The sequence below is a fragment of the Danio aesculapii genome, chromosome 7, assembly GCF_903798145.1.
Source record: "Danio aesculapii chromosome 7, fDanAes4.1, whole genome shotgun sequence".
In the NCBI taxonomy this organism is placed as follows: domain Eukaryota; kingdom Metazoa; phylum Chordata; class Actinopteri; order Cypriniformes; family Danionidae; genus Danio; species Danio aesculapii.
In genome coordinates, this window is record NC_079441.1 from 32,448,723 (window position 1) to 32,461,153 (window position 12,431).

The window sequence follows — 12,431 nt, forward strand, 5'->3', positions numbered from 1 at the left end:
TAAAACAAAAAGCAGCGTGAAATGTTTTTGTACAACTACACTCAATGTGAGACTGGTGTCGTAGCTTCATTCAAGTAAAAATGTCTGGGATGCGACAAAAACAAAAGATAGATGAAGTAACGAGATGCAGGAAATTCAGCAACTAAATCTAGCACGTATGTCAAGAAAAACACAAAAAAAAGTCAATAAAGACCAATTACAGAGAAATATGATGGTGATATTAACTTATTCTGTTTGTCTCTGACTGTGATGTCACTTCCCCGCTCTAACAGCAGCTGACAGATGTGTGGATGACACATTTGTGTGGCGAGCACCAATGGGGTCCGACCGTCCTACAAACAAACACGTATAAATGCACGTTTGCATCAGCTCAAACAGAAAAGACATAAAAGGCATCATCTGTGAGAACGTTTGAGGAGAAAGTGCATTTGAGGGAAAGTAAAATACAACACAGAACATTTCAGTATGTTTGTTCAGGTGAAAAGATTGAGACAATATAAAGGACATGAAATATTCCACAAGCTACATATAACTCACAAAGTCGCTGGCATTAACTGATGCGCCACTGTCACAGAGCAGCTTCACACTAGAGGAGCAGCCGGCCATAACTGCAAGACAAACAACAATAATAATAATAATATTCCTAAACATTCCCCCAATTATCCAAATTAGATTCAGTAGACCAAGCTAACATCACACTCAAAAGAAAATAGGGATATATAAACTCATGTACTAAATACTGACTATAACAAAAGAATCCCATTCAATCATTCATTCACTACCCACTTCTCTGTTTAGGAGGTAAGAAACAGAAGAAATGGTAGAAACAGAAGGATGAGGACAAATGGAGAAAGAGGTGAAACCCCCAGGTGGAAGAAAGGTCTCTCCCAAGTTCAGTTCCAATAAAATCTCTCAAAACACAAAACCTTTTGCTTACCAGCATCATGTAGAGCTGTTCTTCCCTGCAGGTCCACGTTTCCCACTGGGCAATTGTGCTGAAAGGACAAAACAGTGGTCACACTCAGGCCATTCACAAACACTGTATGCTTGTTAAGCTTAAAAGGTCAAAGGATGAGTCTAAACTTTCACAAACATCTGATGAACAGAAGTATGGACATGCCTGAACGGGAGTGTGAGATTCTGCTTTGCAATGATTCTGAAACCAGGTCAAGAAAGGGAGAGTGTTGCTAAGATACTGGCTTTGGTGGTCTTCCATTCCCACCACCCTCTGTGTCCTCTTTTTCCTAAATCTCTTTACTCTCTCCATATTTCACACTCTGTGCCCTAGTTTCCCAAACCCAGCACTTTCTCAGTTTTCTCCATCCAAAAAAAAAAACAGCTCCTCTGACTTCAGCCACTATAAAAACGCCTTACGCTCTAGCAACAGCCGCCAAAACCAGTAGCAAGGTCACATGGTCCTGCTGGCTAACTGTGTCCTGGGTAACTCTAGGAGCAGGGATCACATTGCACATGATGACGGCATAGAATATAGACTGCAGGGTTACAGTATGGGCAGCCTGTCAACACTGCAGACACCCGGAAATGCTCCATCCAGTGACTCAATGTTGTCCGCACAAGCACTCTATAGCAGTCAGGTCACTGGCTGGATGAATAATTCCACACAAGGCGCAGACAAACATGTACGCTCACTTTTTCATAATTAGTCAGATTCCTGCTCCCTGTAAAACAAGCAATTAACACAAACAAGGCATGGAGACAAAGATGCTGTTGTCAGAATCATTAACAGGGAAGTGATAGGAATCATCTTAATTATCTCGAGCAACATCATTCACATAGACAGGTTTTTTACCCTCTTGTGAAATTGTGCGCAGCGAGATAATTCGTTCAAATTAAAAAGCGTATCTGTAAACAAGCTCTGCTCGATTTGCCTTCAATGGCATAATTTCCTCATAATCAGGATGTCAGGTTCAAGCATTATGCAGCTGAGTTCAGGTCATTGGTTCTGCTTAGTGAAATAAGCGCCGAATTTGCTAAGGAGCCTGTGGGTTGGAGTACGCTTGCCAATAGCAATGAAAGTTGAAAGCAACTGGGGGGAAAAAACAAGTTGCAGCATTTTCTTTTACAGATAACAATGCAGATTCAAAGAGGAATATGTCAAATATTAATATGGAGCCCAAGATCACTAAACCAGTCTTAGGTATATTTGGGGTAGTGGTGTAACAGATCACAAATCTCACCATTGGATCACATTATAGTGAGGGGGGGATTGGGGGTAGTTGTAATTTGCCTTCCATTTATTACAAAACAGCACTGCAGGGCATTTTTTGTTTAACAAACAGAAGTTAAAAAAAATTAATTTTAGTAAAAATACAATTAAGAAAAAATCAGCTGAATAAATAGAAAAACTTACTGTTGCTGATGAAGCTAAATGTAGAAATTTAACTTATAATTTGTACAGCCCATATTTATTTCTAGTCTCATTTTAATAAATGACTCAGTTATTCACTCATAACACTTCATGTTTCATTGCTAGAAGTGTACTTTTTAAAGAATTATTCAGTGGCATATTTTTGATGGCTGGTTGTCGCCATCTATTGGTTAAATAATGTAATTGCTGCCTACAACTTTTTTTTCTTTTTATGGTGGTGATTTTGGCCATAAACATCAGTGGTTTTATCTAAAACCAAAGAGGTCCAAACTAGGGCCTGTGGGTCAAAGTCTACGGTAAGCTTTTATTTGGCCCACTATCTCATCAGAAAAGAGAATGATGGGAGCATTGGGAAGAATCCCTTTAACAGAGATCATCATTTTGAATTTAATGTAACCTTTTTGACTGTTAGTCAAAGAATAGAAAACTGAAATTAAGCATTTCAACTAAATGTTGTAAATGAATCAAATTTTTAATAATGTAAATAGGCTACTGTCTCTCGACAGATATAATAATGCACATAACATCACGAGTTAAATCAATGCAAAAGATTGACTCGTGTTGCTATTTGGCATTGAACTCCATTGTGTAATTAATGTGATTGCTTTTGTTTTTACTGTAATAAGTTCATATATATATATATAATATATATATATATATATATATATATATATATATATATATATATATATATATATATATATATATATATATATATATATATACCCACACACGTGTGTGTGTGTGTGTGTGTGTGTGTGTGTGTGTGTGTGTGTGTGTGTGTGTGTGTGTGTGTGTGTGTGTGTGTGCGTGCATGTGTGCGTGTGTGTGCGCGAGTGTAAACTTTTAAATTATACTGCATTAGTTCATATAAAGCAATAGTTTTTTTTTACATTAGGAAAATATATTAGGAAATTACCCATGGCAACTTTAATATAACAGTTTGCTATATTTTACCTCTGGCCCACAGCACTCAATCAAGTTGTTTTTGGCCCTTCATAAGAAAAAGTTTGGGCACCCCTGATCTAAACTATAACTGTTATCCCAGTTGACGGTTTGAAACTTCATAACTAACTCAAAGACTAAAGACTCAATCTCTTTCTTGATTTTTGCGTTTTTCAAACACAGATTTGAATGAAGCGATTCGAAAAATTAATCAACATATGCAAATATTGATTATATTGTGCTGTGATGTGGAAACATACGTTTTCTTTTATGTGCCTTTCCAGAGACTTTGTGACTAACTGGTCACTAATATTAGGATTACTATAATTTCTACAACCCATTGAACATTTTTTGTAAAACTTGCCTTGATTATGTCTGTAAAAGCACATTGTACATTAATTTCGATAACATTAAACATGTTACAAAATTAAAAAGAAAATAATAATAATAAATATTGATTGTTTTTATTCCAAAAATTATTAGATTAAGTAAAGATCATGTTAAATTATGTTTTTTTTTTGTTTATTTCCTACTGTAAATATTATAAAACACAATATTTGATTAGTAATGTGCATTGCTAAGCATTTACTTATTTAGACAATATTCAAGCTGATTTTCTCAGTATTTTAAATTGCACAAAATGCTCTTTTGAAATAAATGACACAAATACACTCGCAAGAAAAACTGATGTGAAATATTAATGCACAATAGTGAGAAAAACAAACTGCACACACACTGATATGTGACTGTTTTTGTAGAGGCTGCAAATAACCCTTTGTGAAGTTGGTCTCGTCATCAAAGTCCTCAGAAAACCTCACATCTACACTTCAAAAATATGATTCAATACTTTTTCTCCACTTCAAAAAGAGGAAACACAATGGAGCAGAAATGGTCAGGCGTAAACAGAAAAGAGCGTCCAAGTACACCGAGTTTCTATCCATTTCTCAGAGCTGCTGATTGTGAAAAGCATATTTACCTGCAGTAGTTTTTGAACGCACAATGACTGCCCATTTCTGGCTGCCAGGTGCAAGGCATTTTTTCCTACAGGAACAGAAGAGTAAATCAATAGGAGTCATCAGACAACAAAAAAGTGTTTCAGATCAAGCAATCCACAGTGAGAATCGGACAAAATTGCACTTACGTAGAGAGTAAAGTTTATTTCATTACTTTAGTGTCAAGTGTGATACCTTCATAGTGTTTAGTAGTTGTGTGAATGACACTGGACATCTTCTAAATATTATTAATTAAGCATTTGTTCTTGTGGAAATTTGACACATCATGCGACTCATCACCTGCTTTTGGTATTGTTTTTGTCCGTGTATTACAAAGTAAAACGGCATAAATCAATGAAATATAGTTGTTTATTGTACATTTTGAAATGTCTCTTGCATTATGAACCAAAAAAAAACAAAACAAAAAAAACTTGCTGTTGTTTTATCCATTGTAAATTTAACAGATTTTTTACAGGGTGGTGCAAAGTGTAAAAATCAAATTACATCCAATGCAGGATTTGTAGAAATTTCATATGCTCAGATTCTACTATAATTTAATATTAATTCAATTTTAGCCTATGTTTTATCGGGATCTATAGAGCTGCGCATCATTGGATTTGCTCTTCAGTATTTGGACTCTTAAACACTTAAACACTACAAACTGAACTACACTGTTCCAATTTACTATGACCTTTTATGTGAAGCTGCTTTGACACAATCTACATTGTATAAGCGCTATACATAAAGGTGAATTGAATTGAATTTATCACTTTGCGTGTTCCCTAATCAACCTCTCAATCTAGGGAAGCAACAATGGCTACGTTTACATAGCCGTCAGTAATCGAATTATTTGCCTTAATCTGAATAAGACAATAATATGATTAAAGTGTGCACATGAGTTTCTTTTTAAATGTTCGTTTTATGATCCTCTTTTAGATGTTATAGCACATCATTCAATTAACATCATTGCGTCCCTACACTGTCCACATTTCCTCTGAAGTTTCAGGCACTTTCTGATGTTTCGTTTTTATTTTGTCCACTTTAACTGCAGTTTGGCACTTTCACTTTCATTCCGGAACATTTTAATGCATGCCTCCATGACAAACGAGATATTGGATGAGAGTATAAACTGCTGAAAGAGTGTTGTTTTAAATGGAATTTGATACCGCACGGCATAGGGGAGAAAAACCTCCAGATTTCATGATGTGTGTGTCTGTGGTCCTTCAGACTCGGTAGGTGCAGAGAATAGTGGCAAACAGCAGTGTTTATATGAACTATCCTCTTCAAAACGCAGCGAACACTCCTACATGACAGTAATAGTTTGATTAAGGTGTTTACATGTCTGTACTGCACTTTAATAGTGCTTCTAAAATCTGTTCTGTCTTTTTCCTATTAGCAGCAATAATGACGACTGGAATACTTTGTTTTAAACGACAATGAACTGTTTACTGAAGTTGTTATCGATATACTGAACCAGGAGTGAAACTCCGAACACACACACTCACACTGAGTCAGTTGCTAATAGTTACAGGCGCGCTTTAGTAGCGCTAAGCATCATTGGAAACTGTTCTTAAAGCAACATAACATATATAAATGCCAAGGTAAATAAATTCTCTTTTTAACAATGAAATGACAAATGGAGCATTAATCACTCACTCTAGCTGTTATATCAATTTAAGTCACAACAAAATCAGCATACTCCACATGTCTTAAGTCAATTTGTTTAGCTTGATTATGACCTTAGTCCAACTAAATTATTCAAAATCGCTGTTTACATGGTAGACTCATGATCAGATTGTCTTAATCATATTAAAATCGTATTATTGGCGTCCATGTAAATGTACTCACTGAAGTGTAGTCCAGACATGCAAGTACCTTAATCAAACTATTACTATAGTGTAGAATTTTCACTACATTTTGTGACAGGATCATCTAGAAATGGACCATAGAAACCTGCATCACCAAATGTGGAGGGTTTTTTCCCCATACAGTGTGCGTAAACTGAACTCAGTGTGAACTCTTCCAGCAGTTCATACTGTCATCCAATATCTCCTTTGTCACAGGGGCATGCATGAAATCTTCCTGAATAAAAATGCCAAACGGCAGTTAAAGCCAACAAATAAAAAAATGAAACACCAGAAATTACATGCAACTCCAGAGGAAATGCAGATATCATGGTGACGCAATGACGTTAAGCAAATGTGTTATAACATGTTTAACAGGATCATGAAGGAACACTCAAAAAGTAACTCATGTAAACACCTTAATCATGTTATTGTCTTATTCAGATTACGGCAAATAATTCAGTGCTTCCTCTAAAGCTACCTCTGATGATACGATAAGGATTTTTTTTTTTAATGAATAAATAATGCTGTTCATAATACAGATAAAAAGCCATTTGCTTGTACTCTTCTAAATGAGAAATAACTGAAGTGCTCAAGTCACATGCTTTAGGAGAATCTATAGAGCATAATCTGGTCTTTCTGTATATTTCTATGGCTCATCTTATCTGCTAAAGAGTAATTAGCTGCTGAAGTGGGTTTTATTGTAGAGTTAAGATGTGCATTACAATCTTTTAAGAGGATCCTATAAGTGGCGCCTCATTCGTAAAACTGTACATTTGTCTATTTATGCTGCGGAAACACAAACTAGAAGACAAAAAGTCCTGAGCTGAAAAGGGGCAGGGCTACACACAAACCGGTAATGAGGCTAAAAGCTTTCTTAGAAGGAGAGAAATGTTTGGTTGCACACCAAAAAGCTCAATACTAGAGGCAACACAAGTGTCAATACATGTTAAAAAGATGAACAGAATATCACATTTTCTGCGAGTGACTTGGTAAAAATGGTGTAAATGCTGGGTACAGTAAAGTGACAAACTTCTGTTTATTTTCATGTATATTATATAAAGTAGTTGTAATTCTTCACATTATTTTATTATGAGTACATAAGCGTAATGAAGAACTGATCTCTTAAGGAGATTGTTTATGGCTGGGTGACTTTATAACATCTAAAAGCCCCAGATAAAGTGTGGATAAGGGGAAACATTGAATTCTGATGATTCGATGTGCATTTAATGGATTTAATGGTATGTTAGTCAGATAGTGAGATTATAAAACAAAATCGCTGCAAATGTGCAAAATATTTTAACTAGGTTTTTAAACAGATTTTCAATTGATTTCATGTTTATTTATTTGGTGCTTTTCACAATGTAGATTGTGTCAAAGCAGCTTAACACATAGTTCTAGTAAAGTCCAGATTTCAGAGTTGAAGTTCAGTTTACTTTAGTTCAGTGTGGTTTAAATTTCACTACTGAAAATTTTGAAAACTGAAAACTTTCTTGATGTGTACACCCTAAAGTAAACATACAGCAAAATAAAGAGCAACCCAGAATGATTTTGCTCAGGTGGCCAAAATGTTCACCCAGTAAGAACAAGGCTTTATCAGCTAAGAACAAAAAAATTAGGGAACATTTGGGAGGACACTCATATTATAGAGAAGCATCTTTACCTGTGGCATCAGTGGCAGTGACATCCACACCATGATTGAGAATGAGATTCAGACAGTCAAGATGTCCTCTGGAAGCAGCAAGATGAAACCTGCAGAAAAAGACAGAAAAACCAAATGGTAGGTTTAATTTAGTGGGAAAGTGCATGCTGAAAATTGATGCCTGCTCTTCAGTCATAAGCATTCTAGAGAAGTAAATGACTGCAGTCAAAATTTCATTTTTCTCTCTCCCAATAACTGTCTCCATACATAAAACCATACATGTTACATGTGAAAATAATTATCTATAAAAATACTTTCATTATCATAATGCAGGCCATGTAGTTTAAAGCATGCATAACTATAGATGTATGATAATGTTCACAGGGTTTTTACACATTTTCAAAGTCAAATTTATGCACTTTTAAAGAGCATTTACAAGTGCATTTTCAAAATGTTCCAGCTCTTTGCAAGTGTGGCAAATGCGATAGATTTACATTAATATACATACAGTTGAAGTCAGAAGTATTAGCCCCTGAATCATTTGCCCTCTGTTTTCTTTTTTTCCGCATTTCTGTTTAACGGAGAGAAGATTTTTTTTCAACACATTTCTAAACATAATAGTTTTAATAACTCATTTCTAATAACTGATTTATTTTATATTTGCCATGATGACAGTAAATAATATTTTACTAGATAGTTTTCAAGATATTTCTATACAGCTTACAGTGACATTTAAAGGCTTAACTAGATTAATTAGGTTAACTAGGCAGGTTAGGGTAATTAGGCAACTTATTGTATAATGATGGTTTGTTCTGTAGACTATCGGAAAATATATAGCTTAAAGGGGCTAATAATTTTGAAAAATTAAAAACTGCTTTTATTGTGGCCGAAATAACAAATAAGACTTTCTCCAGAAGAAAAAATATTATCAGACATACTGTAAAAATTTCCTTGCTCTGTTAAACATCATTTGGGAAACATTTTAAAAAACAAAGAAGAAAAAAAATTCAAAGGGGGGCTAATAATACTGATTTCAACTGTACTTCACAATATCAGATGCTATTTGTTATAAAGGTAAATTTGTGATGTTTGCCCCAAGCTCAGTATTGAGTTACTGTCATTTACTCCTTTAAAATGTCATTTACTCACAATTTAAGTGTCATCTTTCATCTTAGATTTATATTTATTTTAAATTTCATTGCTTTGATCATTTTTGAAACGGTTGTCTCCATGCACATGGTTTTCTCCCACTGCTTAAAGGCATAAAAACATTGAAGAACTGCTCAGTGTTCATAATGAGCCCTTTAACTTCTCACTTTGTAAAATTAGCATTTTGAGCTCAGTTTAAAGAGGCCATTATGACATCCACATTCTCAACCTGTGTTTGGAAAGTGTTATTGAAGGCAGTGAAAATAGAAAGACAAACATGTAGACAGGCCCTTTACCTGAAGCTTGACATTTGAAAAAGTTCATACAATGTCCCAAACAACCACCCATGGAGTGATGCATGGGTGGCAATTGGAGAAGGGGGAAAAAGGCAGAGAATTCTGGTCTTACAATGTGACATCTGTACCGTTTCAGCAATGTGGCGACTAACGGTAAATCACTTTCTTTATACATAGGTCATACATTAGTTACATTATAGACATTTTAAGGGGCAGCACTCTATGTAAGGGTGGCGCAGTGGGTAGCACAATCGCCTCACAGCAAGAAGGCCGCTGGTTCGAGCCCCGACTGGGTCAATTGGTATTTCTCTGTGGAGTTTGCATGTTCTCCTCGTGTTTAAAGGGTTTCCTCCGGGTGCTCCAGTTTCCTCCAAAAGTCCAAAAACATGTGATATACAGGTGAATTTGGTAGGCTAAGTTGTCCGTAGTGTATGTGTGTGAATGGGTGTACATAGATGTTTCCAAGTGATGGGTTGCAGCTGGAAGGGCTGTCACTGCATGAAACATTTGCTGGATAAGTTGGCGGTTCATTCCACTGTGGCGACACCTGATAAATAAAGGGATTAAACTGAAGGAAAATGAATGATATTAAAAGGGATTGTTCAACCAAAAATGTACTCACTATATCCTAACCCTTAAGTAGCTCTTTTTCTGTTCAACATAAAAGAAGTTTTAAACCTGTAAATGTTATTGTTATGTTACAGGTTTCCAACATTTTTTTTCCGCTGTGGCGACCCCGGATTAAGGGACTAGGCCGAAAAGAAAATGAATGAATGAATTCTCTACGTATTCGATTTCAAGTGGTTCCAAATAGTAGGATAAACAAATATTGACTTTTCAGCAAAAATGTTCAGCGTTTTTTTCTTTCTTTCTGTCTTTCTGTCTTCTTTCTTTCTTTCTTTCATATTCAAAAGAAAAAAATAATTTGTCAAGTTTTAAAACAAGGGAGCGTAAATGATGATAGAATTTCCATTTTTGGGTGAACTATCTTTAAACCCTATGTAGTTTATGTAGTAACCCTATGTAGTAAAGCAATGCATTTTCCAATTTAACGCAAGTTTAAAACACAAGTTCCAGGCAAGCTAACATTAATTCATTCATTCATTCATTTTCCTTCGGCTTAGTTCCTTTATTCATCAGGGGTTGCCACAAGCGGAATGAACCGCCAATTAGCCAGCAAATGTTTTGCAGTGGATTCCCTCCAGCCGCAAATCAGTACTGGAAACACCCATATACTCTTGCATTCTCACACATACACTTGGGAGGAAACCCATGCGAACACAGGGAGAACATGTAAACTCCATTCGCCAACTGGCCAGCCGGGACTCGAACCAGCGACCTTTGCTGCTGGTGACAGTGTGCTAACCACTGAGCCACCGTTTTGCCCATGCACCTGGGAACCTAAAATCTAAAATGTAGTCCAAATATGTTGCTTAGCTGACTGAACACTGCACAAACGCTGACCAATGTAGAGATTCACCAAATACAGCACAGGTACGTCACTTCTCAAATGAACATGTTTAATGCATGGCAAAAACAAGTGCCACCCAAAGCCAACAGAGAAACAAACTGATTTCCTTAAACTTGACAAACGTACCTGCAACTTTGATCAGCATCTCAAATGTAAAGGATTAGTTGCTGTTTAATTTGTTACTAAAAACTGTAAATACATTTGCTGCTAATATCGCCTTCAGACAATTCATGACGTAGCTGACGTAGTTGTTTAGTAAAGAGCTTTTCCTTTTCTTTAGCTGAAACTATGGTCCTTGGTGATTTATGAAATGCAACTCAATGACTACTGGCAAACAGGTGTGGATTAAATAAAGGACGAGATTAAATTAGGATTTTGCTTCATTTCACTAAAGCATAGGCCTCAAACTGGATTCCAGGATACCTACTTAATAGTCTCTAGTAGTCTTGAACATTTTTGTTTCACAGTTATATGTTTGTTCTAAGATACAAAATTATTGGAATGGAATATTTGAAATGCATTCAGAGGTGTTTAAGTCAATTACAACAGATCCAATGCTTTTAATTCTGGGATTTTCTGAACAAACACATTTGTTGTCAAATACACAACATAAATTGCTCTCATACTGTTTAACTAAGCTACTGCTACTGTTTAGGGAAAAAAGGAATCACCCACTTGTAAATTGTGGTTTGGAGAAATTAACTCTATGCTACATTTAAAGCGAATTAGATACTATTTGAAAAGAAAACACATTTTGACAAAATTTAGAATCCTTTTACCTGTTGCCTTGAATTTGTGGAATAATGCAGCATGTCTGTAATGTTTTAAAATGTTCTGTCACCATACTCAGTTGTTCAAACAGGTCTTTGTAAATAAGTTGGCTTGTTAAGTGGGTGTTTTTTAATTTATTTGTTATGATTTTCGTATTGTTTTTCCTTTTTTAAATTTGCTTTGCCTATGTTATATGTGGACAAAAGATGTAAACAGAGAATCATTTTCTTTCTAAATCTGTCTATTTAATAAAACTTAGTTGGATCAGCTGTGTTTGATTAAGGTTGGAGCAAAACTGTGCGCTGCAGCCCTCCAGGAATCCAGTTTAAGGTCAATGCCTTAAGTATCATGTGAAGCCACTTTAGGTTTTCCTGTATATGTTTTTTTTTAAGTACCAGTCATTTTTACTTGGACAGAGGTGTCCAACTCAGTTTCTAGAAGGCCTTAGACATGCAGAGTTTAGTTCCAACACTGCTTCAACACACTTTCCTGTAGGTTTCAAACAAGCCTGAAGGACTTTGGCCCTCCAGGGCTAGAGATTGACACACCTGGGACCATAGCTTCATCTAAAACTTTTCTTAAATGTTTTACTAAAGAAAAAAACAAAGTCACCTACATCTTGTATGGCCAGAGGGTGAATAAATCAACAGCAAATTTCCATTTATCTTTTTAAGTACAGTACCTCTGTGATAAGCTGTTTTGTCATCTTCCATTGTTTTAGGATACTCTGAAGTCATGATCGTATTTATTTTTTTTTCCATTATCATCATCATCATGTCTGGATAATTCCCTGTGCAGTGCAGCCACGTTTGCTCAGACCGTTGACTCTCTCTGTGGGCACTTACACCCAGGACTCAGCCGTTTGTTGTGTAGATGACTCATAAATATTTCCCTCTGTTTTAAGCTTGCGTGGAAGGTAGAAACGCTCTCTC

At 35.8% G+C, this 12,431-nt stretch overlaps 1 protein-coding gene across 1 annotated transcript in view; it reads right to left on the reverse strand.

Annotated features, from left to right (window-relative positions):
• LOC130232047 (uveal autoantigen with coiled-coil domains and ankyrin repeats protein-like) overlaps nt 1-12,431 on the reverse strand; it is a 67,643-nt gene that overhangs the window by 14,759 nt on the left and 40,453 nt on the right. The window contains 5 exon segments of the mRNA XM_056461674.1: nt 226-332; nt 538-608; nt 938-995; nt 4,311-4,375; nt 7,834-7,922. Coding sequence (XP_056317649.1) covers nt 226-332; nt 538-608; nt 938-995; nt 4,311-4,375; nt 7,834-7,922 — 390 coding nt within the window.